At 47.5% G+C, this 24,887-nt stretch overlaps 1 protein-coding gene and 1 non-coding gene across 5 annotated transcripts in view; one reads left to right on the top strand and one right to left on the bottom strand.

Annotated features, from left to right (window-relative positions):
- Positions 1-144: 144 nt before the first annotated feature.
- Positions 145-242, top strand: LOC114586028 (small nucleolar RNA U13). The gene has a single exon (XR_003704042.2). It is a non-coding gene; the product is annotated as a small nucleolar RNA U13 (small nucleolar RNA).
- A 5,746-nt stretch (positions 243-5,988) lies between these two features.
- RNF122 (ring finger protein 122) overlaps positions 5,989-24,887 on the bottom strand; it is a 35,264-nt gene continuing 16,365 nt past the window's right edge. For 3 of the 4 annotated variants that reach the window (XM_077919259.1, XM_028708062.2, XM_028708065.2), the window contains 5 exons: positions 21,306-21,462; positions 14,070-14,115; positions 12,203-12,244; positions 9,718-9,800; positions 5,989-6,345 (listed from right to left, as the gene is read on the bottom strand). In XM_077919259.1, the coding sequence (XP_077775385.1) occupies positions 6,231-6,345; positions 9,718-9,800; positions 12,203-12,244; positions 14,070-14,115; positions 21,306-21,462 (443 nt within the window). In that variant the 3' untranslated portion in view covers positions 5,989-6,230. The remainder of the gene's footprint in view (positions 6,346-9,717; positions 9,801-12,202; positions 12,245-14,069; positions 14,116-21,305; positions 21,463-24,887) is intronic. The other variant, XM_077919260.1, reaches the window with a different exon arrangement.

A 24,887-nucleotide genomic window follows, 5' to 3' on the forward strand; every position in this document is an offset into this window, starting at 1 on the left:
AGGGAGAGGAAAAGAAGCATCGCCTTTGTTTTTTCGTCAGGAGGAGACGTGTAGTGGGAAGAAATGGAGGGTTAGGAGAGAGGCCACCATAACGTCAAAGCCTGCGGTACCTAATGGTGGCGCAGGCTCGCAGGCGCTTCACCGATCCTTCAGGTTCTGACATGTGATGAGTGGGTTTTCATGCGCATGCGTGAAATGTGCCGTCCCTAATTGTTACGACGGGGCACAGTACCCTTCTGATCAGAACCTTTTGTAATAAAATTTTCTCTTTTTTGCTTGTTGGTAGCAGTAAATTTTCAAACGTAATTTGTTCTGGAATTCTGTTCCAAAACCAGTAGAAAGTAATGCAAAACAGACTAATTTGTTCCAGACTTTTGGAAACAACCCCATTTAACATGAATTATACTTTCTAATAAGACCATTTATCCGTAAAATGAAAGCAGTAATCAATGTGCTGTACTATAAAATAAGACAGTATTGTAGATTATAAAAATTTAAAAATAAATATATGCTTACTTGCACTGATGATAGTTATTGTTTGGATGGGGGGCTTTTATCCATTTCAGCAGTCGCTCAATCAATCAGTAGCTGAACTGGGTTCCACACAGTAACAAAAACAAATTAACCGAAAAAGCCTGTAAAACAAAAATGCAAAATAAATAGCAAAAACAAAAGCGCCAAATACAGTGGTACCTTGGTTCTCAAACTCAATCCGTTCCAGAAGTCCATTTGACTTTCGAAATGTTCGGAAACCAAGGCAAGGCTTCTGATTGGTGCAGGCGCCCCAGAAACAATAGCCGACAGCTGCATCAGACGTTCGGCTTCCAAAAAACGTTTGAAAACCGGAACACTTCCGGGTTTTCAGTGTTTGGGAACCAAGGCGTTTAAGAACCTAGGTACCACTGTAGTTCATGTAGAAGGTAGCAATTTTTAGCTTTGTGCTTGCAAAGCCAGCAGAAGAATTAAATTTTGTTTTGTTGCTTGGAAAAGCTGGCTTTTGTTCGTTGTGTACTGTAAATACTGAGTGGTTCTGGTTTTTGTCTAAAGAGAGAAGTTAAAGTTTTGATCTGCTGGGTAAGCGTGGGTGGCTTTCGCACATTGTCAGAAACTTCCAACTAGCACGAAGAGAGCTGCAGCCAGATGGTTATAGCAGCATACAAGCCCATTCTTGCAACAGCTCCACTCTCAATTCTAAGTGTTGGTTTTGACTGGGAAAGAATGCACCCCCCCCCCCATGATCTTGCCCAGGTTTTGAGATCTTCTCTAGGTCCGCCCAGTCTTACAGGCTGTTGGTGGGGACATGGAAGAGGGCCTTCTCAGTGACTGCTCCCAGACTTTGGATCTCAGATTGGCTCCCTCCTGGTTTTCCTTCTACCTTCTTGTTCCAGCAGCCTTTGGAAACTGCCTTTTTTAATGAAAGGGGTAGTGCCATTTTTTAAAAATTGTAATTATGTGTATGTTTTAAACAGGTTTTATACAGTCATACCTTGGGTTACAGACGCTTCGGGTTGTGCGATTTCGGGTTGCGAATGTGATCCGTGCGGGATACATGTTTGCAACCCTCAGTGTTTGCAACCCACAGTGGGGCGTCTGCGCATGCGTGGGTTGTGATTCAGCGCTTCTGTGCATGCGCAAAGCACGATTTAGCACTTCTGCGCATGCACAACCGCCGAAACCTGGAAGTAACGGTACTTCCAGGTTTCAGCGGGTCCGTAACCCCAAAAAACGCAACCTGAAGCGTCTGTAACCCGAGGTATGACTGTAATATGCTCAAACCGTCATGTTTCGGTGAGCAACCTGGTTGCTGAATTCTGTTTTGTTTTGTTTTTTATAAAATTTTTATTATGATTTTTACATTAAAAAATAGAAAAAGAAAAAATACAAAATACAAAATAAAAATATTTAAAAACAATCAATCTTTTCATCACATTATTTTTCATTTACTTGTTTCTCGGACCTCCTCGGACCTCCCTTTTTTGTATTCCAGTTCAATTTATTAGCTCAGCAGTTTCTTTCCCTCTTTCTTCTACCCAGATCTTTAATCTTAAATTATTATAACCTTGAATTTTTACTTATAAAAAACCATTTTTTCATATTCTTTTATACCATTACAGCTAGAAACCACTTAATTTCAATCCAACATCATTCTAACATTCATTAATTTTACAATGTCTCTGTAGATAGTCTTTAAATTTCTTCCAGTCTTCTTCCACTGACTCTTCTCCCTGGTCTCGGATCCTACCAGTCATTTCCGCCAATTCCATGTAATCCATCACCTTCATCTGCCATTCCTCCAGAGTGGGTAAATCCTGTGTCTCCCAATACTTTGCGATAAGTATTCTTGCTGCTGTTGTAGCGTACTGGTTGCTGAATTCTGCACTAGCTGAACTGTCTTCAGAGGTAGCCCTAAGTATAATGCATTGCAGTAATCTAACCTTGAGGTTGTCAGAGCACAGGCCACAGTGGTTAGGCTATCGCTGTCCAGATAGGGGCATAGCTGTGCCACCAGCAGAAGCTGATAGAAGGCACTCTGGGCCACTGAAGCCAACTGAGTCTCGAGTGACAGCAAAGGATCCAAGCTACGAACCTGCTCCTTCAGAGGAAGTGTAACCCCATCAAGAGCAGGCGATTTCCCACCCATCTGGTCTAGGGGAAGCACCCACCAACAGTGCTTCAGTCTTATCTGGATTGAATTTCAGTTTGTTGGCTCTCATCCAGTCCATTATCGAGGCAAGACACTGGTCCAGCCCTTTCACTGCCTCACCTGCAGATGTAAAGGAGAAATAGAGCCAGGTATCATCAGCATAGGGACGCAGGTGGTGCTGTGGGTAAAAGCCTCAGTGCCTAGGGCTTGCCGATCGAAAGGTCGGAGGTTCGAATCCCCGCGGCGGGGTGCGCTCCCGTTGCTTGGTCCCAGCGCCTGCCAACCTAGCAGTTCGAAAGCACCCCTGGGTGCAAGTAGATAAATAGGGACCGCTTACCAGCGGGAAGGTAAACGGCGTTCCGTGTGCTGCGCTGGCTCGCCAGATGCAGCTTGTCACACTGGCCACGTGACCTGGAAGTGTCTTCGGACAGCGCTGGCCCTTGGCCTCTTAAGTGAGATGGGCGCACAACCCCAGAGTCTGTCAAGACTGGCCCGTACAGGCAGGGGTACCTTTACCTTTACCTTATCATCAGCATACTGCTGACAATGTACTCAAAACCACTGGATAACGTAGGGGATTGGATTGAGCCCTGCGGAAGCCCACATGAAGGTTCCATGGGGCTGAAAAGCATTCCCCAAGCAACACCTCCTGGAATGGCCATCCAAGTAAGATTGGAACCACCGCAAAGCAGTGCCAACCACCCCTAGTTTGCACAGTTGCTCCAGTATGATGCCATGGTCGTTGGTATCGAAAGCCACTGAGAGGTCGAGGAGAATTAACAGGGACATGTTTCCCTTGTGTCTCTCTCGACAGAGGTCATCATATAGGGTGACCAAAGCAGTCTGGCAATCCCAAACTGCCAACAGCTGGGCAGCCTTTGGCAGGTCTTTTAATGCCTCTCTCAGCAATTGCTATGAAGATAACATGGTGAAGGTGAGGATGTCTCACTTTGTTCTCCTTGGAAAGAAGGCAGGATATCAATGAGATGTATGAATCAGCTAGAAAGGGATCCTGAAAGCTCAAATATGGAGACTGGTGGCCACTAGGGGGAAGCGCTTGGTGGTAGAGCATCTGCTTTGTGAGTAGGTCCCAGATTTAATCCTGGCATCTCCAGGTCTGAAATCCAGGAGAGCTGCTGTCGGTCCATACAGAGGCAATGCTGAGCAAGGTGGACCAGTGATCTGGCTCAGTATAAGGCAGCTTCCTGTTTAGTTGAGGAATGTAAAGGTAAAGGGACCCCTGGCCATTAGGTCCAGTCGTGGCCGACTCTGGGGTTGCGACGCTCATCTCGCTTTATTGGCCGAGGGAGCCAGTGTACAGCTTCCGGGTCATGTGTCCAGCATGACTAAGCCGCTTCTGGCGAACCAGAGCAGCGCACAGAAACGCCATTTACCTTCCCGCCGGAGTGGTACCTATTTATCTACTTGCACTTTGACGTGCTTTCGAACTGCTAGGTTGGCAGGAGCAGGGACCGAGCAACGGGAACTCACCCCGTTGCGGGGATTCGAACCGCCGACCTTCTGATCAGCAAGTCCTAGGCTCTGTGGTTTAACCCACAGCACCACCCACGTTGAGGAATGTACCCTGAGCTAAAACAGAGGGCAAGCCCCATAAACTGTTGGTGGGGCTGCTTGGTTGGCACTGGTCCACATTCTCCATTTTTGGAATGCCCCCCATTGGTGAGGTGCCTCCCCCTTATTAACCTACAGCAGGAATTTAAACAGATTTCTGCTCACCCAGGGATTTGATAGCCGAATGATAGCTGCATTTCCAGCAGCCTTGACATTATTAGCTATGAGTTGGTGTGGCAGTTTTAAAACACCCTTCTATGTTTATTCCCCCCCCCCTTATTTTATTTTTTAATTATATAATTTTGTTGTTTGCTGCCCTGACTTCCTTTGGGAGGCACGGTAGGATAGGAATTTATTATTATTATTATTATTATTATTATTATTATTATTATTATTATTATTATTATACCTTGAGCCTTTAAGAAAAAAAACATTTAAACTGGGGATGTTGGGGATCGAACCTGGGACTTTCTGCATGCAAAGCAGATGCTCTGCCACTGAGCTACAATTGATCTACCAAGGATATGGAAAGTCAAGGAAGTATTTGGCCAAGTTTTACTAGCTTTTTAATTCAGCACAGCACCCTTCAATCCAGAAGTAATTTTTAAATATATTTTTTAATTAAATTTTATATTAAGATAATGCTGAAAATTCCAACAAAGAGTTACATGCTTAAACTATCCCTATATAAGAAAGAAAAAATAATGAGTTGAGGACACTCAAATAACTGGAATCGCTGAATACTTAGCCAGTGCTTCAACTATCTGTTTCACAGCCTCTCCAAAAGTGACGATAAATACAGTGGTTTCGTTTTTGAAATGTATATATATTTTAAAAAATAAACAAAATATCAGCCAACAGGTTTCAGAGAAAGTAGATTTATTTTTCTGTACAAGGGTAAAACAGGAAGAAAAAGTTCAAAGGCCACTTAAGAAAATACATCCCAGCCTTCTTTCAAATCAAAGAGAGGAATCACACTTGTCTTTTGTTACCTCCTCCTTCCCCATGACCTGTGCATAAGGAATGACGAGAGGCAAAGTGTGGCCCCCTCTCCCCCACCCCACAGCCTCCCCCCCCCCCCACTTCTAATGCAGCTACGTGGAAAAGGCAAAAACACCTTTGTGCTCTGAAAGCCACAGGTCGCATCTACACCATACATTTAAAGCACTCTTGCACCACTTTGAATAGTCACGGCGCCCCTCAAAGAATCTTGCGAACTCGAGTTTGGTAAGACTTCTGGGAACTATAGCTGTATCCTATACAACTCTCCATACCCTCAAACTACAGTTCCCAGGCTTCCTTTAGGAAAGCCCTGGCTTCTGTAGCAGTGCAGGAGTGCTTCAAAATTGATGGTGTGGACACGGGTTTTGGTGGGGAGTGTCTTCTGCAGCAGCCAGGAGGTTTCCATTTAAGTCTTACTGTAAACATGGACTCTAGGTTTTGCGGAGAAGAACCCTGCGATTGGTCTAGATCAGGCGGCGCCCAAGCTAAAGCTCCCGATTTTAATCGTAAAACGGACCCTCTGAGGAGGGGCCCAAGTGGGGTTGGGGAACTGGCTTCCTAGAAAGTGTTCATTAGGCCTGCTAAAATAGCCAAGGGACGTGGGGTTGGGGTCATCACCCAGCAATTGGTTCTGACCAGTATTTCCTAGACGAAGGGAAGACTTGGCATCGTAACGTCCTGTTGTGGGAACCAAGTGCGAGAGACTTGTGTTGTCCTTGTTGGGTGTCCTCTGCTCCTAAGCCCTTTTGTGTGCCGAAGGACCGAGACAAACGCAGAACCTGGCACAGGTTTGATCAACCTCCCCCAAAAATTTGCCCCCAGACCGGGGACGCACAACAAGGCCAGCTTGTTGGCACTAGGTACAATTCCCCCTTTGGCTCCTTCGAAGAGGAGACAGTCCCCAGTGGGAAGTGTCTGTAGCTGGGGGCACGCGTTTTAGTGCGGACCCCTCGCCCAGGCAATCATCTATGTCAGTAGAAGGTCTGCTTTGGGGGAAGCGGGAGGCTGGACGTCACACCAGCTCATCCAAGAGGATGCTAATGCTCTGGTGAGGCTCCGCAGGGCCTGCGATGGGCTTGTTGCACATGGGGCAGACGCAGCGAACTTCCAGCCATTTCACAAGGCACCTGCAGACAAAATAGAAGGGGGGGGGAGGACGAGAGGGGGGGAGGAGAGGTGTATTTTGACAGCATTAAAAGCTGAGCTGCTATAGCTGAATTGTGAGTCGGAAGAGCACGAGACTCTTAATCTCAGGGCCAAGGATTGAACCAAAGACTGCTGCATTGCAGAACCCAACCCTATGATTCTAGGATGATGTTTTAGCTCAAAGGTAAGGGTAAACTTCAAGGGACGTGGGTGGCGCTGTGGTCTAAACCACTAAGCCTAGGGCTTGCCGATCGGAAGGTCAGTGGTTTGAATCCCCGCGATGGGGTGAGCTCCCATTGCTCGGTCCCAGCTCCTGCCAACCTAGCAGTTCGAAAGCACATCAAAGTGCAAGTAGATAAATAGGTACCACTCTGGCGGGAAGGTAAACGGCGTCTCCGTGCGCTGCTTTGGTTCGCCAGAAGCAGCTTAGTCATGTTGGCCACATGACCCGGAAGCTGTATGCCGGCCCTCTCGGCCAGTAAAACGAGATGAGCGCCGCAACCCCAGAGTCGGCTGCGACTGGACCTAACGGTCAGGGGTCCCTTTACCTATGGGTAAACTTCACAAATATGGCCCTCTGTCAGGCCCTTGGGAACCTCCCTAAGTCAAGCCCCCTCCCAGTCACACCCATTCTCCCCGGGCTGTCCTCTCACTGGCTTTGCTCTTTGCTCGGCTGGAATGTGACCTTGAGCTCTGGTAGTGCCCCTAACCTTGCTTTGATGGCATTGCAGGGCAGGCTGGGCGAGTGTGTAGAAACTAGAAGACTCTGAAGGCAAGATTCACATTCATCCCTCTGCCCATTTTTGCTTATGGCCCTGCCACACCACTGGCACACAGCTCCTATGAGGTTGCTCCGAAGGAATTGCAGCTCTTGGACTCAGAAGGGTTCCCCAGCCATGAGGCAAGGTATAGCCTGGCCCACAAAGAATGCTATGGATCTATGCATGCATGTGCATGCTCTCAGCAGACATGTGTCACTGGAACTAGCATGCGTGCATGTTGCTTCCAGCATTTCTGGTTGCACAGGAGCCCGCAAGGGTGCAGACAGAGCCTCCAGTGGCCCAGCTGTGCAATTCTCCTTTTCCTGCCTCTTCTGCTCCTATCCACAGCCAGACAGGGAGGCAGGGAAATGCAAGCTGCAAAGTGATCCTAGCACTGGCTTCTCCAAGTCACTTGCTCCCTGTTGCCCCACTGCCTTGCCATGGCTCCCGATTTCTCTCCGGAAAACGCCAGGGTCGGCTTGCACAAGCCAGCTGGGATTTTAACCCCTGGCGACAGCAGGTGCTGTCTCCCAGGGTTCTGGCACCTGCTGCATGGAGAGGATGCCAGGGGGTTAATGAATGGTTTGAACACAAGTTTATGGGCCCAGACATATAATAATGGAGCCACCATTCATCCAGAACAACCTGGATTAGAACTGGGGACTCTGGGCTCTGTGAGCAACTGCCCTGTGTTGATCGTCTGGGCTGTGATTCAGAATTTACTCCTGGGCTGTTCCACAAGACAGAAAGGTATCTCTAAAGCAGCAGTGACTAATTTGGTGCCACCCAGATGTTGCTAGACTCCAACTTCCCTCACCCCTCACCATTGACCTTGCTAGCTAAGGGCCGATAAGAGCTGGAGTCCATCAACATAAGAAGCGCACCTTGTTGGCTACCCCTGCTATAGAGGGTTTCTTGTTTGAGCTTGGACTTCGCCTGAGGCTCGGCAGTGTTGGGGGGCTGCCCCACCCACCATTTGCAAGCTCACTTTCAGGCTGGTCAAGTGGAGGCGGTCAATTTGCAGGTTACAATTCAACCCCTGAAATAACCCGCCAAACACTTTCAGGGACAGTGTAAGGAGCTTGCAATCTCAACATGTTCATGGTGGGTGAGCCCTTAAAAAACCCCAAAAAAGTTCTCCCCTTTTAATTTCATTCCAGTTCTGTTTTTAATATAGCTTTTTAAGCCCTGCTGCTTTTGCTCCTAGCACTCTTGACACTGACATTAGTGAGGAAGGGAGGGGGTAACCCTAGGAAGGCCCCCCTCCTGTGAGGATTCAATCTGCCATCAAGGCAGGTGTTGGAGAGACAAATGTTTCAAGCACATTTGAAGCCCATGGCTCCCCCCACAAAAGACTCATGGCAACTGCAGTTTACCCTTCACAGAGCTACAATTCCCAGCACCCTTAATAAACTACAATTCCTGGGATTCTTCAGGGCAATGTGCTTTAAAAGAAATGTGTGTATGGGGCCTGTGGGGCAGGAGTTGTCCTGACCCCCTGCCTGGAACATCATCACCATCTCTGTTTCCAGCTCTAATCTAGTTGGGGGGGGGGGCTGTTTCCAGACAACAAATGATCTTTATTAAGAGCAAGACAGCCAGAACTGCCACAGCCATTGGCTGCAACTGCAACTTGGAAACGGTGTGATATAAATGCCACAAACAAATAAATAATACATAAATTTCCCACAAGCCCTCCAAGAAGGAAGGATGGGGGGAGGGGGGAGCAGCAGGCAATATGCTGCAAACCAGCCAGTAAAGCTGGCAGCTTTTTTATTTTTAAAAAGGTAATAAGAAAGAAAACAAATAGAAAACTTAAAAGAAGTTTAAGTTTTACCTTCAAATCATTTTACCTCTTCCCTGATCATTTCAACTCTATTCCAGTGGATGCTCGGGTTGCAAATGTGATCCGTGCGGGAGGCATGTTCACAACTCGCAGCTTTTGCAACCCACAGTGCCGCGTCTGCGCACGCGCAGGTTGCGATTTGGCGCTTCTGCATATGCGCAAAGCGCGACTGCCAAAACCTGGAAGCAACCCGTTCTGGTACTTCCAGGTTTTGGCGCATCCGTAACCTGAAAAAACGCAACCTGAAGTGTCTGTAACCCGAGGTATGATTGTATTTTGCTTCAGGGGTTCAGCCAAAATCTGCCCCCCATTCAACTATCTTCCCCTCAGTTATAACAAACGTAGCCCTCATTTCGATGGGTTCTTGGCTTGGCAGATGTTTTAGCCCACCTTAAGGTGCAGAGCGGATAATAAACAATCCATCAAGCAAACAATAGGTGCAACCCTGGCTCCCTTCTGACCTCCAACAATGGCTCTGAGCCTTGGCATGTCACAGTCCGGTTTGATCCAGGCCTCAGCCTACTCCTGCCAACCTCCCGTCTCGCAAAGATGCCCTCCCTCTCCGCAGCCCAAGAGGTTTTCAGAAACAAAAGCCAGGCTCGCCCCCCTCGCCTCTTTCTTGGGCAAAGGCGCCCATCTCCTCTCGCCAGCCACATGCACCAAAGGGCGTTAACTGAACGCCGGGCCTCTTGCCAAGCCGAGAGGCACAAAAGCAGCTATTTGGCCCATCCTTGGCAGCTACTCACTTTCTGTGGAAGGCATGTTGGCATGGCAACACTCCCAGCTCATCTTTCACTTTAAAGTCTTCTAGGCAGACGGCACAAGTCTGCTGTGGAGAAAGGGGGGGGGGGAGAGAGAAGAAGAGGCGTACATTACAAAGCTGTCTCCTGCGTGCCCACCCACAGCAGATCTCAGTGCGAAAGACGGGCCTTGTCATGTTTTGCAAAGGCTGGGTGAGAAACAGGAGTTAGAATGGGGCAGAGTCAGAGGAACTGCCCAGTTTTGCTTCTTGCCAAATCTTTTGACCCAGTTGCCGCGGAAGAGACACAGCTCAGGGGTTGTGCATCTGCCTTGCATGCAAAAGGTCCCAGGTTCAGTTCCTGGCATCTTCAGGGCCGGGCTGGGGTACTACTGCAATGCGCTCTATGTGGGGCTACCTTTGAAGGTGACTCGGAAACTGCAGTTAATCCAGAATGCAGGAGCTAGACTGGTGACTGGGAGCGGCCACCGAGACCGTATAATACCGGTCCTGAAAGATCTTCATTGGCTCCCAGTACGTTTCCGAGCACAATTCAAAGTGCTGGTGCTGACCTTTAAAGCCCTAAATGGCCTCGGCCCAGTATACCTGAAGGAGCGTCTCCACCCCCATCATCCAGCCCGGACACTGAGGTCCAGCGCCAAGGGCCTTCTGGCGGTTCCCTCGCTGCGAGAAGCCAAGTTACAGGGAACCAGGCAGAGGGCCTTCTCGGTAGTGGCGCCTACCCTGTAGAACGCCCTCCCAGCAGATGTCAAGGCAATAAACAACTATTTTACTTTTAAAAGACAACTGAAGGTGGCCCTGTTTAGGGAAGCTTTTATTGTCTGACACTGTATTGTTTTTAATATTCGGTTGGAAGCCGCCCACAGTGGCTGGGGAAACTCGGCCAGTTGGGCGGGGTATAAATAAATTATTATTATTATTATTATTATTATTATTATTATTATTATTATTATTATTATTATTTGTCCTGGGGTTGTGTTGAGTTGTGTGGATCTGTGACAAATTCCATTTGGGCTGCAGCAGCTGGAGGAAGCTACCCTGGTCCAAGAAAATGTGTGGCCCCCCTCTGAACGGCAAACAACTCTTCAGGGTCTCTGGCAGAGGTCTTTCATGTCACTTACTACTCACGAGGTGCCCAAGATGCAACCTGGAACCTTCTGCATGCCAAGTAAAAAAAACACACGAGCTCTACTCTCTTAGGGTTCCTTCTTTCCTTCCTGCCAGGGATTTTGCTTCAGTCTCACTGATATTCACGGAATAACAGTTTATCTGTGTAAGTGTTTGGCAAATTTTTATCTGTGTAAGTGTTTGGCAATGGCTATGAGCTGTGATGGCTGTGCACAGCTTTTAGTGTTGAAGGTAGTGTGCCTTGAAAAGACAATTAAGGGAAAGCTTAATGAAGGATAAAGCTATCAGTGGCTGCTGGTTATCATAGCTACATACCGTGTCCAATTCTGGGCACCACAATTTAAGAAGGATGTTGACAAGCTGGAATGTGTACAGAGTAGGGCAAACTAAGAGGATCAAGGGTCTGGAAAGTAAGCCTTATGAGGAACGGTTGAAAGAGCTGGGTATATTTCACCTGGAAAAGAGGAGACTTAAGAGGAGATAGGATAGCCATCTTTAAATATCTCAAGGGCTGTCACATGGAAGAGGGAGCAAGCTTTTGGTGGCTAATGTAGATTACCTCTATCTTTATACTTTTTGCACCATTTTCAATTTAGAAAGAGTAAAAATTTCGAGGTCTTAGAACAAAGGAAGGAAGTCAATATGTGTATGTGTATGTAATGATTAGAATGATGATATGGTTTTATTTGTAGATGTTTGTTTTTGTTTCTTCCTCTTGTGTTCTGTTTTGTTTTCTTGTTTGTACTGTTTTATTTTGGATTCAATGTTTGTAATTTTTGTTGTAATTTTGCACTGAAAAACAAAACAAAACAAAATGGAAGAGGGAGCCAGCTTGTTTTCTCCTGCTCTGGAGGCCGGGACTCAAACCAATGACTTCAAGTTACAAGAAAGGAGATTCCAACTTTCTGACAGTCAGAGCTGTTCAACAGTGGAATGGACTCCCTCAGGAGGCGATGGAGGTTTTAAAGCAGAGGTTGGATGGCCATCTGTCATGGATGCTTTAGTTGAGATTTCTGCATTGCAGGGGGTTGGACTAGATGACCCTTGGGGTCCCTTCCAACTCTACAATTCTATGATTCTATCTCCACTGCCGGAGGCAGTATGATTCTGAACACCGTTTGCTGGGAATCACAAGAGGGGAGAGTGTTGTTGCATTCCGACCCCGATTTTGAGCTTCCCATAGGCCTCTGGTTTGCCACTGTGGCCTCTGGCCTGATCCAGCAAGGCTCTCCTGAGGTTCCCCTCCCCATGTGCCCCAGAAAGAAACTGCAAGGGAGCCTTGCATTCTAAATTTTAGTTAAAAGCCAGCCCCTTTCCTCTATCGAAGTGGATTCTATACTCACCCCATGTAAGTTTAGCTTTCTGGCATCACCTTTTAAAACCACCTGAGAGGAAGAAAGGAAAGAGAAGGAGGCAGATTAGCATCAGGGCACCAGAAATGAATGATCAGGGCATGTATTTTAATCCTGCTGACTACTGTGCAGACAGACAGTGACTGCTGCTGAACACTGAAAACCTTGGTTTATACAGAAACCACATAAATCACACAGGCAGACTTGCTGGGTGGGGAGATCTGGCCCAGATAATTCGGGCTTTGGCAAACTTCCCCATTGTTTCTCTCTTTGCTCAAACTTTTCCATCCTTTCTGATCAGCACATAGCTTTGACTCTTCGTGGAAACGTCTGCTGTGCAAGCGCATTTCTGCAATACAGCAGCGCCCTGCAAAAGCCACACTGAGGTCTGAGATGTGTAGGTATTGGTGAGTGACGGTGTACATCAAAGCAGTTCGTGGGTGGAAGGACAACTGCAAACTACTGATTGCCAGGTTATTCTGACGAAAACAGAAAAAGTGATGGAAACTGCCGATGTTCGCTTATTCGTCTCACATCCGGAACATAAATCACTCTGTTGGTATTCACGGTTTGCCCCCCCCCCCCCGCCCACAAATGATATGCAATTGGTGATACGTAATTGTCATCAATTGATTTGAATTGTGTTTCCTTTGCACTGAACGGAATGTTGTGGAAGTAGTCACCTCATACATTACACTGAATCCGTCAATCTATGTGAATAAATATGCAAAATCCGTCAAATAGCAGAGAGATGAGTAACTCTGCATTTGGTGGAAACTGAGCCGCAGCAGAACGGAAGCAGCACAGATTGTCATGAAAACAGGACACAATGGAAACAACCAGTGCTTTTTTCCTGGGGCTCCTCAAGAGTACGCAGTACTGGCACCCTTTCCGCCCAAATGTTAAAAGTGTGGCACTTAACAACTTCATGGTTAGTAATGCCAACTTTTTTCCAATTAAAAAAACCACAGGGAACAACTGTCTTCTTACATCCAGAATGTTGATAGGTAGGGCTGTGGAAAGATTAATATTGCACACCTAACACCAACCACTGTCTCTGCATGCTAGCCAGAGTGGAAGTTGGTAGGGACGGGCAGGCAAGTTGCTACACCAGCCTGGAGCTGACACAACAACCAGGCCTCGTGCCGTCATGTGTTGGCAATACAGCAGGCTCAGGATTCCTTCCCTGCCTCTGGAACATGGCATTTTGGGTCTTCCTGCTGCTGGTGGGTTCCTAACCAGTAGCACTTCCCCATGTTTGGTAGGTGGAAAGTGGTGCTCCACACTACCTGAATGAGGCCAGTGTAATTCTGCAGGCAGAGGTTGGCAGGACAGAGAGACACCTCTGCCTTCTATCCCTGCCCAAAGGGGAGAACGCATTTCTCTGTTCCTTCAGATTGCTCGGTTGGCTGGTTTGTCAGGTGCTTGGGAAGCGCTGTGCAATGGGGGCACAGAAGCAGGTGCCCGAAAAGCCATGTTTTGCCAAGCTATGCTTTTATGTTTCCCACACCTGGTGTCACTTGTAGGGCAGGAGGCTGCAGCTTGCACAAAATGGCCTCGCAGGGAAATGGGAACACTTGGTGGGCCAGATTAGGCCTATGGGACAGAGCTTCCTCACTGCATATAAAATTTCAGCTTTACATGGCTATGCTAGGGATACAAGACTGGCAAAAGATTTCCTGCTTTGTTCTAGATTATGAACATCTCACTTCCCGTTGCACAATAAGGTGCTGGCAAGCCCAGAAAGAGGCATCCTAGCTCCTTCCTATACCTGCTCAGGAACTAAACCACTCCCTTGATCATAGTTTGGAAAGCAAAAGGGGAAAAAATATTTAAAACCAGGTCATAGCCCTGTTACCTCTTTGTATCCAAATCTTTCACTCTGTGCCTGATGTCGAAGTTTACTGCAGAGGGAAAGGGAACATTTTTTAAGTTAACAGGAAAAACCCAAACATGCTAAAAAACTTCTAATAAAGGAGAGACTACCAGCTTCTAAGGCAATCTGCTATGATAGCAAACAGCTCATACCATCCAGCAGTTTTTCCTTATGCTTACCCTAAATCCAGTGTGGAGAACCGCTGGCCCTCCAGATGTTGCTGAACTACAATTCCCATCATCCTTGGCCATGCTTGTGGGGCTGATGGGAGTTGCGGTTCAGCAGTATCTCAAGGCTTGTCTACTGTGCACCCATTTTTCAATCACTCAGTCCCACAAAGATACACTACTTGCGGTCTTAGGTGACCTGTGTGATCCCAGCCAAACTGACGACTTCCCCTGCTCTCACAGAAACCTAATGCAAACATACTCCCAGTTTTGCCCTCTATTTGTAACAATGTCATGCCTTCAGAGCAGCTGATCTGCATCAGAGTTTTTATCAACACATGGAAGAAAAGGCAGGATAGTTGTTAAGGCCAAGAAATCCCTAAACATTGGAACTCCCTGCCTATTGACAGCAAGCCGGCTCCTTCACTGTACTCTTTCCAGTGCCTGCTTAAAACATTTTTGTTTAGTCAAGCCTGCCCAGGCATATGGAAGCTACATGTGTTAATCTGTTTTTAGTTTATTGTTGATTGTAATCGGCTTTTGAATGTTTTTCAATATGTGGTTTTAACCGCCTTTTATTGATAATGCTTTCCCCCTTTTCTTGTTGCAAACTGCTTTGAGGGTTTATTACGATCACGTGGCATATATAGGTCGTTAAAAATAAATAAATGAACTGTCATGTCAAAGACAAGCGGCAAGGCTTTGTTATGTTAAACTGGCAACATCTCATTTGATTGCAGTAATTTTATATGTGGGGCTGCCTTTAAAGATTATTTTACAAGAACTTATATTTAAAAGTGTATGCATGATGTGTTTCCCAATTAATCCTGGGTGCTTTTGAAGTAGATTTAAATATTTCTGCAATTGATTCATCTAAACCAGGGAGGGGGAGCGTCCTTTTGCTTGCGGGCTTCATTCTCTCCTGGGCAAATTTCTGAGGGATGAATGCCACTACAGGGCAATGCCAAGAGCAGAGATGTCTAGAGTAATGGTACATTCCAGCCACACAAACGTCGTAGGTTTCTACACATGTGCGCAAACATGCCCTCCATCCAGGTGAGCAGGCGGCATTAAGGACACATTCCTACCCGACAGAAGCACACAAGGAGTATGCAAAGAAAGATAAGTAAGGGGTGTGGCCTGGGAACAGGGGCGTGGCCTAATGATAATCCCGAGGGCCAGATTTGGCCCCTGGGCTTGCAGTCCTCACCTCTGTACTAAGCAATTTAATCAGTGGAACATTGCAACCCCAGCAAGAAACAACAAATAAACTCAATGTGCAATTATTGCCGACATTCTCTATGGACTTCTGAATGATGGCTTATCACCACAGATTGGGAGGCTGGTTTTCCAGAGAGCCGTTCGGCAAAACGAAAAACAACAACCAATTGGTCCCAGGCAGATGACACTTGCTGGGATTGGGTGCACAGAGTCATTCCTGCTTCCAGAACCTTTTTTCCCTAGGACTGCAAAGCAGTGGAAAGTGAGAATGCAACTGCTCAGCCATATGCTTCAAGATTGGGAGCTCAATGGAAAACAAGCTGGAGCTGCCCCTGGGCAGGCAGTTAAAATGCTCAAGGGATGCTGGCAATGAACTTGGCTCCAATCCTGAGGCTTAGAACTTTTGGTCAAGGCTCATTCAGACACCTCACCAGGACAAGCACCCGTTCACTGCTGTGGAAGTCAAACTTGCTGGCCTGAGCTGCTGGAGGCAGGAAACAGACAGTGAATAATAGTTTTGTTTGGGACTCGCATAGATTTCTTTGTGCCCAAGCAGCACAAAGGGCTGGGCGAGGGGCCACCACATGGGAAAGAGCTGTAGCTCAGTGGTAGAGCATCTGCTTTGCATGCAGAAGGTCTCTGGTTCAATCCCCAGCACCTCCAGGTAGAAGCCATGCCAATGTCATTTTGACTTTCAACCACATCAATCAAGAAGGACCGAAGAGCGCTAAACAACTCTGTATCTGGAGAGTGGGATTAAGAGTGCTGAAACCTCAACCTAATCCTAAAAACTGAGGCCAAATATGCCAGAACCAACTTTTTTACTCTCTTCTTGTCGCATCTTCTGGCTGGGATTGCGTCAGTTGAACCTTTTAGTTTAGCAATGTAACACTGGTGTTTTGCAAAGTCTGTTGGGCCTATTAATATTAGACAGCTGCTTTAATTTTTTTTTCAAAGCCTGCTGAAATTTTTTTAGTTTAGGCAGGCCTACCCAGGCATGTGATTTTATTACGCATATTAAAGGTAAAGTGACCCCTGACCATTAGGTCCACTCGTGGCCGACTCTGGGGTTGTGACGCTCATCTCGCTTTATTGGCCGAGGGAGCCGGCGTACAGCTTCCGGGTCATGTGGCCAGCATGACTAAGCTGCTTCTGGCGAACCAGAGCAGTGCACAGAAATGCCGTTTACCTTCCCGCTGGAGTGGTACCTATTTATCTACTTGCACTTTGATGTGCTTTCGAACTGCTAGGTTGGCAGGAGCAGGGACCGAGCAACGGGAGCTCACCCCGTCGTGGGGATTCGAACCGCCAACCTTCTGATCGGCAAGTCCTAGGCTCTGTGGTTTAACCCACAGCACCACCCGCGTCCCCATATTACACATATTAGTCCATCTATATTTTGATCACTATATTATGCCTACTTGTTTTTAGTCTGTTGATTTATCAGTAATTTCTAAAGCGTATTTTACTTCCTTGTGGTTTGTTTGTTTTTTAATTCAGTGCTATATAAATCTTGCAAAAGTAAATAAATGAAACTCATGTAACAAACATGCTCAGCTCTCAAAAAGTCTACAGTAAATATTGTTGACAAAACTTCAGTGATGGCTAACTCGATCTAAACAAGAGCATTCAAATTTCCAATGGAGGAGGTTGAGAGATCTCCCTTAAAACTTTCTCTCAAAGTAGATATTGCCGCTTGCCCTGGGAAAAGTCAACACTGACTACGTCTTTTCTTTAGGGATTTTGATGGAGACAGAAGCTCCAAAGAAAAGCTGAAAGAAATCGGCTCTTTGTCATCCATTTGGCTATTCCTAGACATCCCGGCTGCAGGCAAATGCACAGTTTAAAAATAAGTTTTCTATAAATAGCCGATGGAAGCAAGACATGTCTCTTCTTTTCCCCAGAAACAATGGATCTGTCTACCACCTGAATGAGGCCCTCCCCTCTGCAACTTCCTGCCATTTCCTGTTTCGTGAAGACAAGAGCTGGTCATCTTAGCTTGGCAGAATGTCCTCAGCTGGCTGTTTCTCAAGGGAGTGGTCACACAAATATAAACATCTGGTGCCAAGGCAAAGCAGTTATTCCAATAAGGAAGGGTTAAAACTGGGTGGGGTGGAGTGGGTAGCTTTTTCATTTTAAGGTGGGGAAATGGCTAATGGCCTGTGCATGTGTCGTAAGAGAGCTTCACAAAATTATTTGCAGTGGGGAAGAAGTGGGGAAGAGCTCTCTCACTCTCTCTCATTGGGATCAAACGGTCTCGGTCCAGTATATCTGAAGGAGCGTCTCCACCCCCATCGTTCTGCCCGGACACTGAGGTCCAGCACCGAGGGTCTTCTGGTGGTTCCCTCACTGCGATAAGCCAAGTTACATGGAACCAGGCAGAGGGCCTTCTTGGTAGTGGCACGTGCCCTGTGGAACGCCCTCCCACCAGATGTCAAAGAGAAAAACAACTACCAGACTTTTAGACGACATCTGAAGGCAGCCCTGTTTAGGGAAGCTTTTAATGTTTGATGCATTACTGTATTTTAATATGGTGTTGGAAGCCACTCAGAGGCAGTAATTCTTAGAGGAAGGGCTGTAGCTCAGTGACAGAACATCTGCTTTGAATGCGGAAGGTTCCAAGTTCAATCCCTCGTCTGAAGAGGCTCTGGAGAGCCTCTGCCAGTCCCTGTAGACCAACGGTTCTCAACCTGTGGGACCCCAGATGTTGTCAAACTACAACTCCCATCACCCTTAGCTAGCAAGGCCAAAGCTCAGGGATGATGGGAGTTGTAGTCCAACAACATCTGGGGACCCACTGAGCCAAGATGGTCTGACTCGGTATAAGGCAGCTTCCTATGTGCCTATGGTCTCACAACAGCAGAGGCTGGGAATCAGGAATGCTGAACTACGATGGCTGCTGGCCTGATCCAGATGGACTAAAGAGAGAAAGGGAGGCAAACCTCTATTTTATCCCAATGTCTTAGGAACCTTGCCCCCATGTGCAATTTCCAAACAGCTTGAATTTAAAGTATCTTGCAAGTCCCACAACTGGCATATTGTTTGCACCCACAACCAATCTGGATATACAATGGGGACTGCAAGCTCAATATGAGGAGCATCCTTTGTTTGCCCAGGAATGACATATATCAGCCTAGGGATTGAACTGCCCTAAGAGGTTATGACCTATGCATGGCTTAGCAAAGAAGTAGCTCTAAATCATACTCAACCCTTCTCTCTCTTTCTTTTTTTGGTATTTGCTCAGGGGACTAGATAAAAGCCTCATTGTCCACAAGGCTAAAGCCAGGAGGCCCAGGGCCTTCGCGGCACAGAGCAAAATTCATTCCTCCGCTAACTAATCTGCACATCCTACGTGGCACGGGGCAAAGTCTCCTCTGGCAAAAGCTGCGCCCAACATTGCATTCCGACTCCCACCCGTCCTTGCACATTCATGACGGGCATGGAAGCAACACTCAGAAGCAGTTTGGCAAAAAGAAACCCAAGCCAACAATTGCTCAGGCCTTGAATGGATGGGGCTTGCACTGAATTAGAGCCCGGAGAGATTTGGGGCGGAGGAACCATAGCTCAGGCCTCATTTCCACTAGAGCAGTATTAAAGGTAAAGGGATCCCTGACCGTTAGGTCCAGTCACGGACGACTCTGGGGTTGTGGCACTCATCTCAATTTACTGGCCGAGGGAGCTTCCGGGTCATGTGGCCAGCATGACTAAGCCGCTTCGGGCGAACCAGAGCAGTGCACGGAAATGCCCTTTACCTTCCCGCCAGAGCGGTACCTATTTATCTACTTGCACTTTGACATGCTTTTGAACTGCTAGGTTGGCAGGAGCTGGGACCGAGCAATGGGAGCTCACCCCGTCGTGGGGATTCGAACCGCAGACCTTCTGATTGGCAAGTCCTAGGCTCTGTGGTTTAACCCCCAGTGCCACCTGCGTCCCTAGAGCAGTATTACATGACAGTTTAAACAGTCACAGCTTCCTCCGAAGAATCACGAGGACTGCAGTTGGTTAAGAGCACTGACAGTTGTAAGGAGACCCTCCCCTTCCCCTTGATTCACAGAGCGGTCTAATGGTCAATCTCTCTTCACAGGGAACTCTGCAAATTGTAGCTCCGTGAAGGGGACAGGTGACTCTTAGCAGCTATTGACATCTGTAACAAACTATACTCCCCAGGATTCTTTGGGGGAAGCCATGGCTGTGACAGTGGTATAGATGGGGCCTGAGTGGCAGAGCAGATGGTTTATATGCAAACCTTCCACATCCTGTGTCCCCTCCACTTAAAAGGATTCAGGTGACAGGAGAGAGACGTCTGCCAGAGGTCTTAAAAGAGAGCCGTTGCTAATCAGGAAAGATCATACTGGGCTATAGATTGAGGGTGGGGCATCTGGGTTCAGCCTAAGGGCCAGGTGGGAGCCTGCCAGGGGTCAACGGGGTCAGAGGCAAAAGTGGCCAGGGTAATGAATGCAAATCTTACCTTTGCACAGAAGGCAGAGGGCCTTCTTGGTAGTGACGCCTGCACCGTGGAACACCCTCCCATCAGATGTGAAAAGAAAATAAACAACTATCTGACTTTTAGGAAAGTTTTTAATGTTGGATGTTTTATCGTGTTTTAATATTCTGTTAGGGACGCGGGTGGCGCTGTGGGTAAAAGCCTCAGCGCCTAGGACTTGCCGATCGAAAGGTCGGTGGTTCGAATCCCCGCGGCGGGGTGCGCTCCCATTGTTCGGTCCCAGCGCCTGCCAACCTAGCAGTTCGAAAGCACCCCCGGGTGCAAGTAGATAAATAGGGACCGCTTACTAGCGGGAAGGTAAACGGCGTTTCCGTGTGCTGTGCTGGCTCGCCAGATGCAGCTTGTCACGCTGGCCACGTGACCCAGAAGTGTCTTCGGACAGCGCTGGCTCCCGGCCTCTTAAGTGAGATGAGCGCACAACCCTAGAGTCTGTCAAGACTGGCCCGTACGGGCAGGGGTGCCTTTACCTTTACCTTAATATTCTGTTGGGAGACGCCTAGAGTGGCTGGGGAAACCCAGCCAGATGGGTGGGGTGTAAGTAAATAATAATAATAATAATAATAATAATAATAATAATAATAATAATAAATAGGCTCCTTTCTACACACACACACACACACACACACACACACACCCTCTATTCTCCAGCCAGACAAACAACAGGCACTATCAGAGTTCAAGGACATATTGCAGCCAGGCAAAAACATGAAAGGAGGGTGCGAAGCAGGGCCAGTAGGTGGTGTGGCCTGGGAAGACTCTCAAGGAACAAACAGAGAGGGACACATTTGACCCTGCGTCTGATTGAGGTTCCCCGTCCCTGGGCTAGGGACAGCAATTCAAAGGACAATTAAGGAGCTATCTGTTTCAACAAGCTTTGCCTGATTCTTGACAGGCTTCCTCCTGACCTCCAAGGCTCCTTGGAACTTTCTTTGAAAAACCTCTGTTCTCGTGGTCTAGCAAGCTGCTTCCTACAGAATCAGGCCACTGGTCCATCTCGCTCAGTGTGGCCTACACTGGCAGGCAGCTGCTCTCGTGGGAAAGGGGTCTCTACACAGCCCTGCCTGGAGACGACAGGCATTGCATCTGGGAGCTTTCTGCATGCCAAGCAGATGTTCTGCCACCGAGCCGCAGTCCTTCCCTTTAGTAGATTTAGCTATTTGGTTTAAAAATATTTGAAGTTTCAATCCTCCCCCTCCTCTTCCTCTCTGACCCCAAATTATCTAGAAAGCAGAGAAGCAACTGCAGTCACAGGCCCAGGTGCGTCTCTTGTGTTTCCTCCCTCCTCCGCCATCTGCATCCAGCATCTCCCTCGGGGCTGTGACTCACCTAATGAAGTAGCAGCAGAAGATGAGGCTGAGCACAAAGACGAAGATCCCCGTGCCAAAAATCACCATGTAGATATTCAGCGGCAAGTCCTGGAATGTGATGGGAGGCATCGTGCAGGATTTGTTGGTGTAAACCAGCCCCAAACCACAGAAGCATCCTGGAAGCCAGGAGGGGAGAGAAAGAGAAGATGAGACTCAGGGGTGGAGAGAGACAGGAGAGGAAGGCAGCAGCACAGATCTCCTTAGGATCATAGAATTGTAGAGCTTGGAAGGGACCTCTAAGTTCATCTAGTCAACCCCTCGGCAAGGCAGGACTACGCAGCTAGCCCATACGGGGATCAAACCCGTGACTGAAACTAAGCCGTGGAGAATAGGGATGGGCAAATCTGTCCCTTTCGGTTTCTCCAAGTTTGTCATTTCCCCCATGTTAAATTCTTTTCTCCCCATTTCCCCAATATACAGTACACATTTTTGCATGCGGTGTAAACTAAGGCACACCTTTCTGCAACCTATTCCCCTAAATACAATGCAATTTTTTTAAAATGCTATTTGCACAAATGCATATATTCTTGTGCATACTCTTCCCCAAACATAAGCCTTTTGGTTCATGTTGGCTGGAGAACTGCATCGAAACATGTGAAGAAGTGTGAATTTGGAAGGATAATTGCCCTTCAGTTCGCCTATCTGTTTGGGAAACGCAGGCCAGGCAAAATGCACTGAATTTCTCCCTCATCCCTCCTAGAGAATAAGGCAATGAATAGCTTCTAGTCATGATGATTATAGGTACCATCTCCAGCACATATCATGCTTAGATAAACGAAAGAAAAACCCCTCATCCAAAAGAACAAAATCCAAACAAACAATCACAAAAATAGGAAGCAGTGATGGGAGCTTTTTATGTTATCATTATGAGCCTCTTTGAGCTCAACAGTCTTGTGGAAAAGGGGAATACAAGTATTAAGGCAAAAGGCTAAAGGTAAAGGGACCCCTGACCATTAGGTCCAATCGCGAACGACTCTGGGGTTGTGGTGCTCATCTTGCTTTATTGGCCAAGGGAGCTGGCGTACAGCTTCCAGGTCATGTGGCCAGCATGACTAAGCCGCTTCTGGCAAACCAGAACAGTGCACGGAAACGCCATTTACCTTCCTGCCAGAGCGGTACCTATTTATCTACTTGCACTTTGACATGCTTTTGAACTGCTAGGTTGGCAGGAGCAGGGACCGAGCAACGGGAACCGCCGACCTTCTGATCAGCAAGTCCTAGGCTCTGTGGTTTAACCCACAGTGCCACCCGCATCCCGTAAATCAAAAGGCTGCCTACTCCCATATGAACCTGTGCAGAATCTAAGAGCTCCTCCAGATGACCTATTTATTACACATTCAACTTGATTTCCTTGCACAAAACTGAAGTAGGAGGATAAGTAAAGGTAAAGGTACCCCTGCCCATACGGGCCAGTCTTGACAGACTCTAGGGTTGTGCGCTCATCTCACTCAAGAGGCCGGGGGCCAGCGCTGTCCGGAGACACTTCCGGGTCACGTGGCCAGCGTGACATCGCTGCTCTGGCGAGCCAGAGCCGCACACGGAAACACCGTTTACCTTCCCGCTAGTAAGCAGTCCCTATTTATCTACTTGCACCCGGGGTGCTTTCGAACTGCTAGGTTAGCAGGCGCTGGGACCGAGCAACGGGAGCGCACCCCGCCGCGGGGATTCGAACCGCCGACCTTTCGATCGGCAAGCCCTAGGCGCTGAGGCTTTTACCCACAGCGCCACCCGCGTCCCTCTTGAAGTAGGAGGATAGAATGTCATATTTATTCCATTTTTTAATGGGGAGCTTATAAAACATTAACGTTCATCCCAATCTGTTTATGGGGCATTTGCACATCTTCCCATTAGTAATTCATTCATCCCACCCTTTTATCACTTTCCAAACTGCCAAATGTCAGGTGTTTTTTGGCACCCCAAGGTCTACGTCAGAGGTCCTCCTCCTGTACCCTTTGGAGGTGGCAATTGGGTATTTTCAGTAGTGGCTTGGGATGCAAGGATCTGTCAATTCTGGTTCTCTCCATTTCTCATTTTTCTAGTCTTAAAATATGTTCTCCATATTTCTGCAGCAATTTGCTTTTTAAAAAAGGTCATGAATATTCACTAGCATTTTAAGGGTGCATTTCTCATAATAAACACATTTCTGTGTGAACCTATGTCTAATGTACACATTTCTGCAAACCCTGCCCCCTGATATAATGCATTTTTGCATGCCATTTTTACTAACATATTCATTTGTGTGCACACTTTCTCCCAATATACACATTTTTCTAAACACTGTTTGGCTGCAAAATTCGGGCAAGTGTGAATTTTGAAGGACAGCTGTGTTTCACTACACTTTGTTTCAGAAAATGCAAATTTGATAGATTCACCTTAAAGGCACTATCCCAGTCCCCTTTCCCCTACATTCACCAAATGTCCGCAAGGAGTAAAAGAGCAATGGTAGAAGCAGAGCCTTAGGAATGCCCAGTATTTCACTGACCACAAAGAAATGATAAACAGCAAAGCCAGTGCAGTGTAGCATAGTGGTTAAAGTTTTCAAATGGTGCCTGGGAGGTCAGGGTTCAACTCCACACTCAGTCATGAAGCTCACACGGTGACCTTGAACCAGTCAAGGTCTCTAAATCTAACCCACTTCTCAGGGCTGTTATGAAGATAAAATGGGGTACACCAAACCTTCAGCCACTTGGAGGGAAATAATATTGCATTTTTATTTTTTTTTAAATGATGACTTCCTTGGAACAGTCATGTTTTTCCTGCCCCACAACAGGAAATGATCAAAACATGATCCCATCCACTATTTAAGGAATCAGTGCACAAAAGGAGTTTTTTGCTGACTTTATCTGAAGCACAGAACAGCTGTGGCTGGTTACAGGAAGGCCTGCTGGAAAGCCAAAATAAGAAAAGAAAAGCCTTTGGGGGTGCGGGGGCTAATAGCAATGCAGAAATGATTAACAATGCATTAAAAATGAAATAATCAGCTGAGGCAGGGGGCCAGTTCCGAGGAAGTCTCTCACCATCAGCTGTTCGCAGAGCGCTGGCCCTTCAGATCCAAGCAACAATCTCCATGAGAATGGCGGTGGGGGGAGGGGGGAGGTTTTTCAGGAAGAATTTGCTACCTTAATTAGGCAAATAATAGAAGTCTGTGTACACATAGCTCTTGACCCTTGCTAAAGGTAAAGGTACCCCTGCCCATACGGGCCAGTCTTGACAGACTCTAGTGTTGTGCGCCCATCTCACTTAAGAGGCCGGGGGCCAGCGCTGTCCGGAGACACTTCCGGGTCATGTGGTCAGAGTGACAAAGCTGCATCTGGCGAGCCAGCGCAGCACACGGAAACGGCGTTTACCTTCCCGCTAGTAAGCGGTCCCTATTTATCTACTTGCACCCGGGGGTGCTTTCGAACTGCTAGGTTGGCAGGAGCTGGGACCGAGCAACGGGAGCGCACCCCACCACGGGGATTCGAACCGCCGACCTTTCGATTGGCAAGCCCTAGGCGTTGAGGCTTTTACCCACAGCGCCACCCGTGTCCCATAGCTTGAC

This window comes from Podarcis muralis, chromosome 15 (assembly GCF_964188315.1).
Source record: "Podarcis muralis chromosome 15, rPodMur119.hap1.1, whole genome shotgun sequence".
Classification (NCBI taxonomy): domain Eukaryota; kingdom Metazoa; phylum Chordata; class Lepidosauria; order Squamata; family Lacertidae; genus Podarcis; species Podarcis muralis.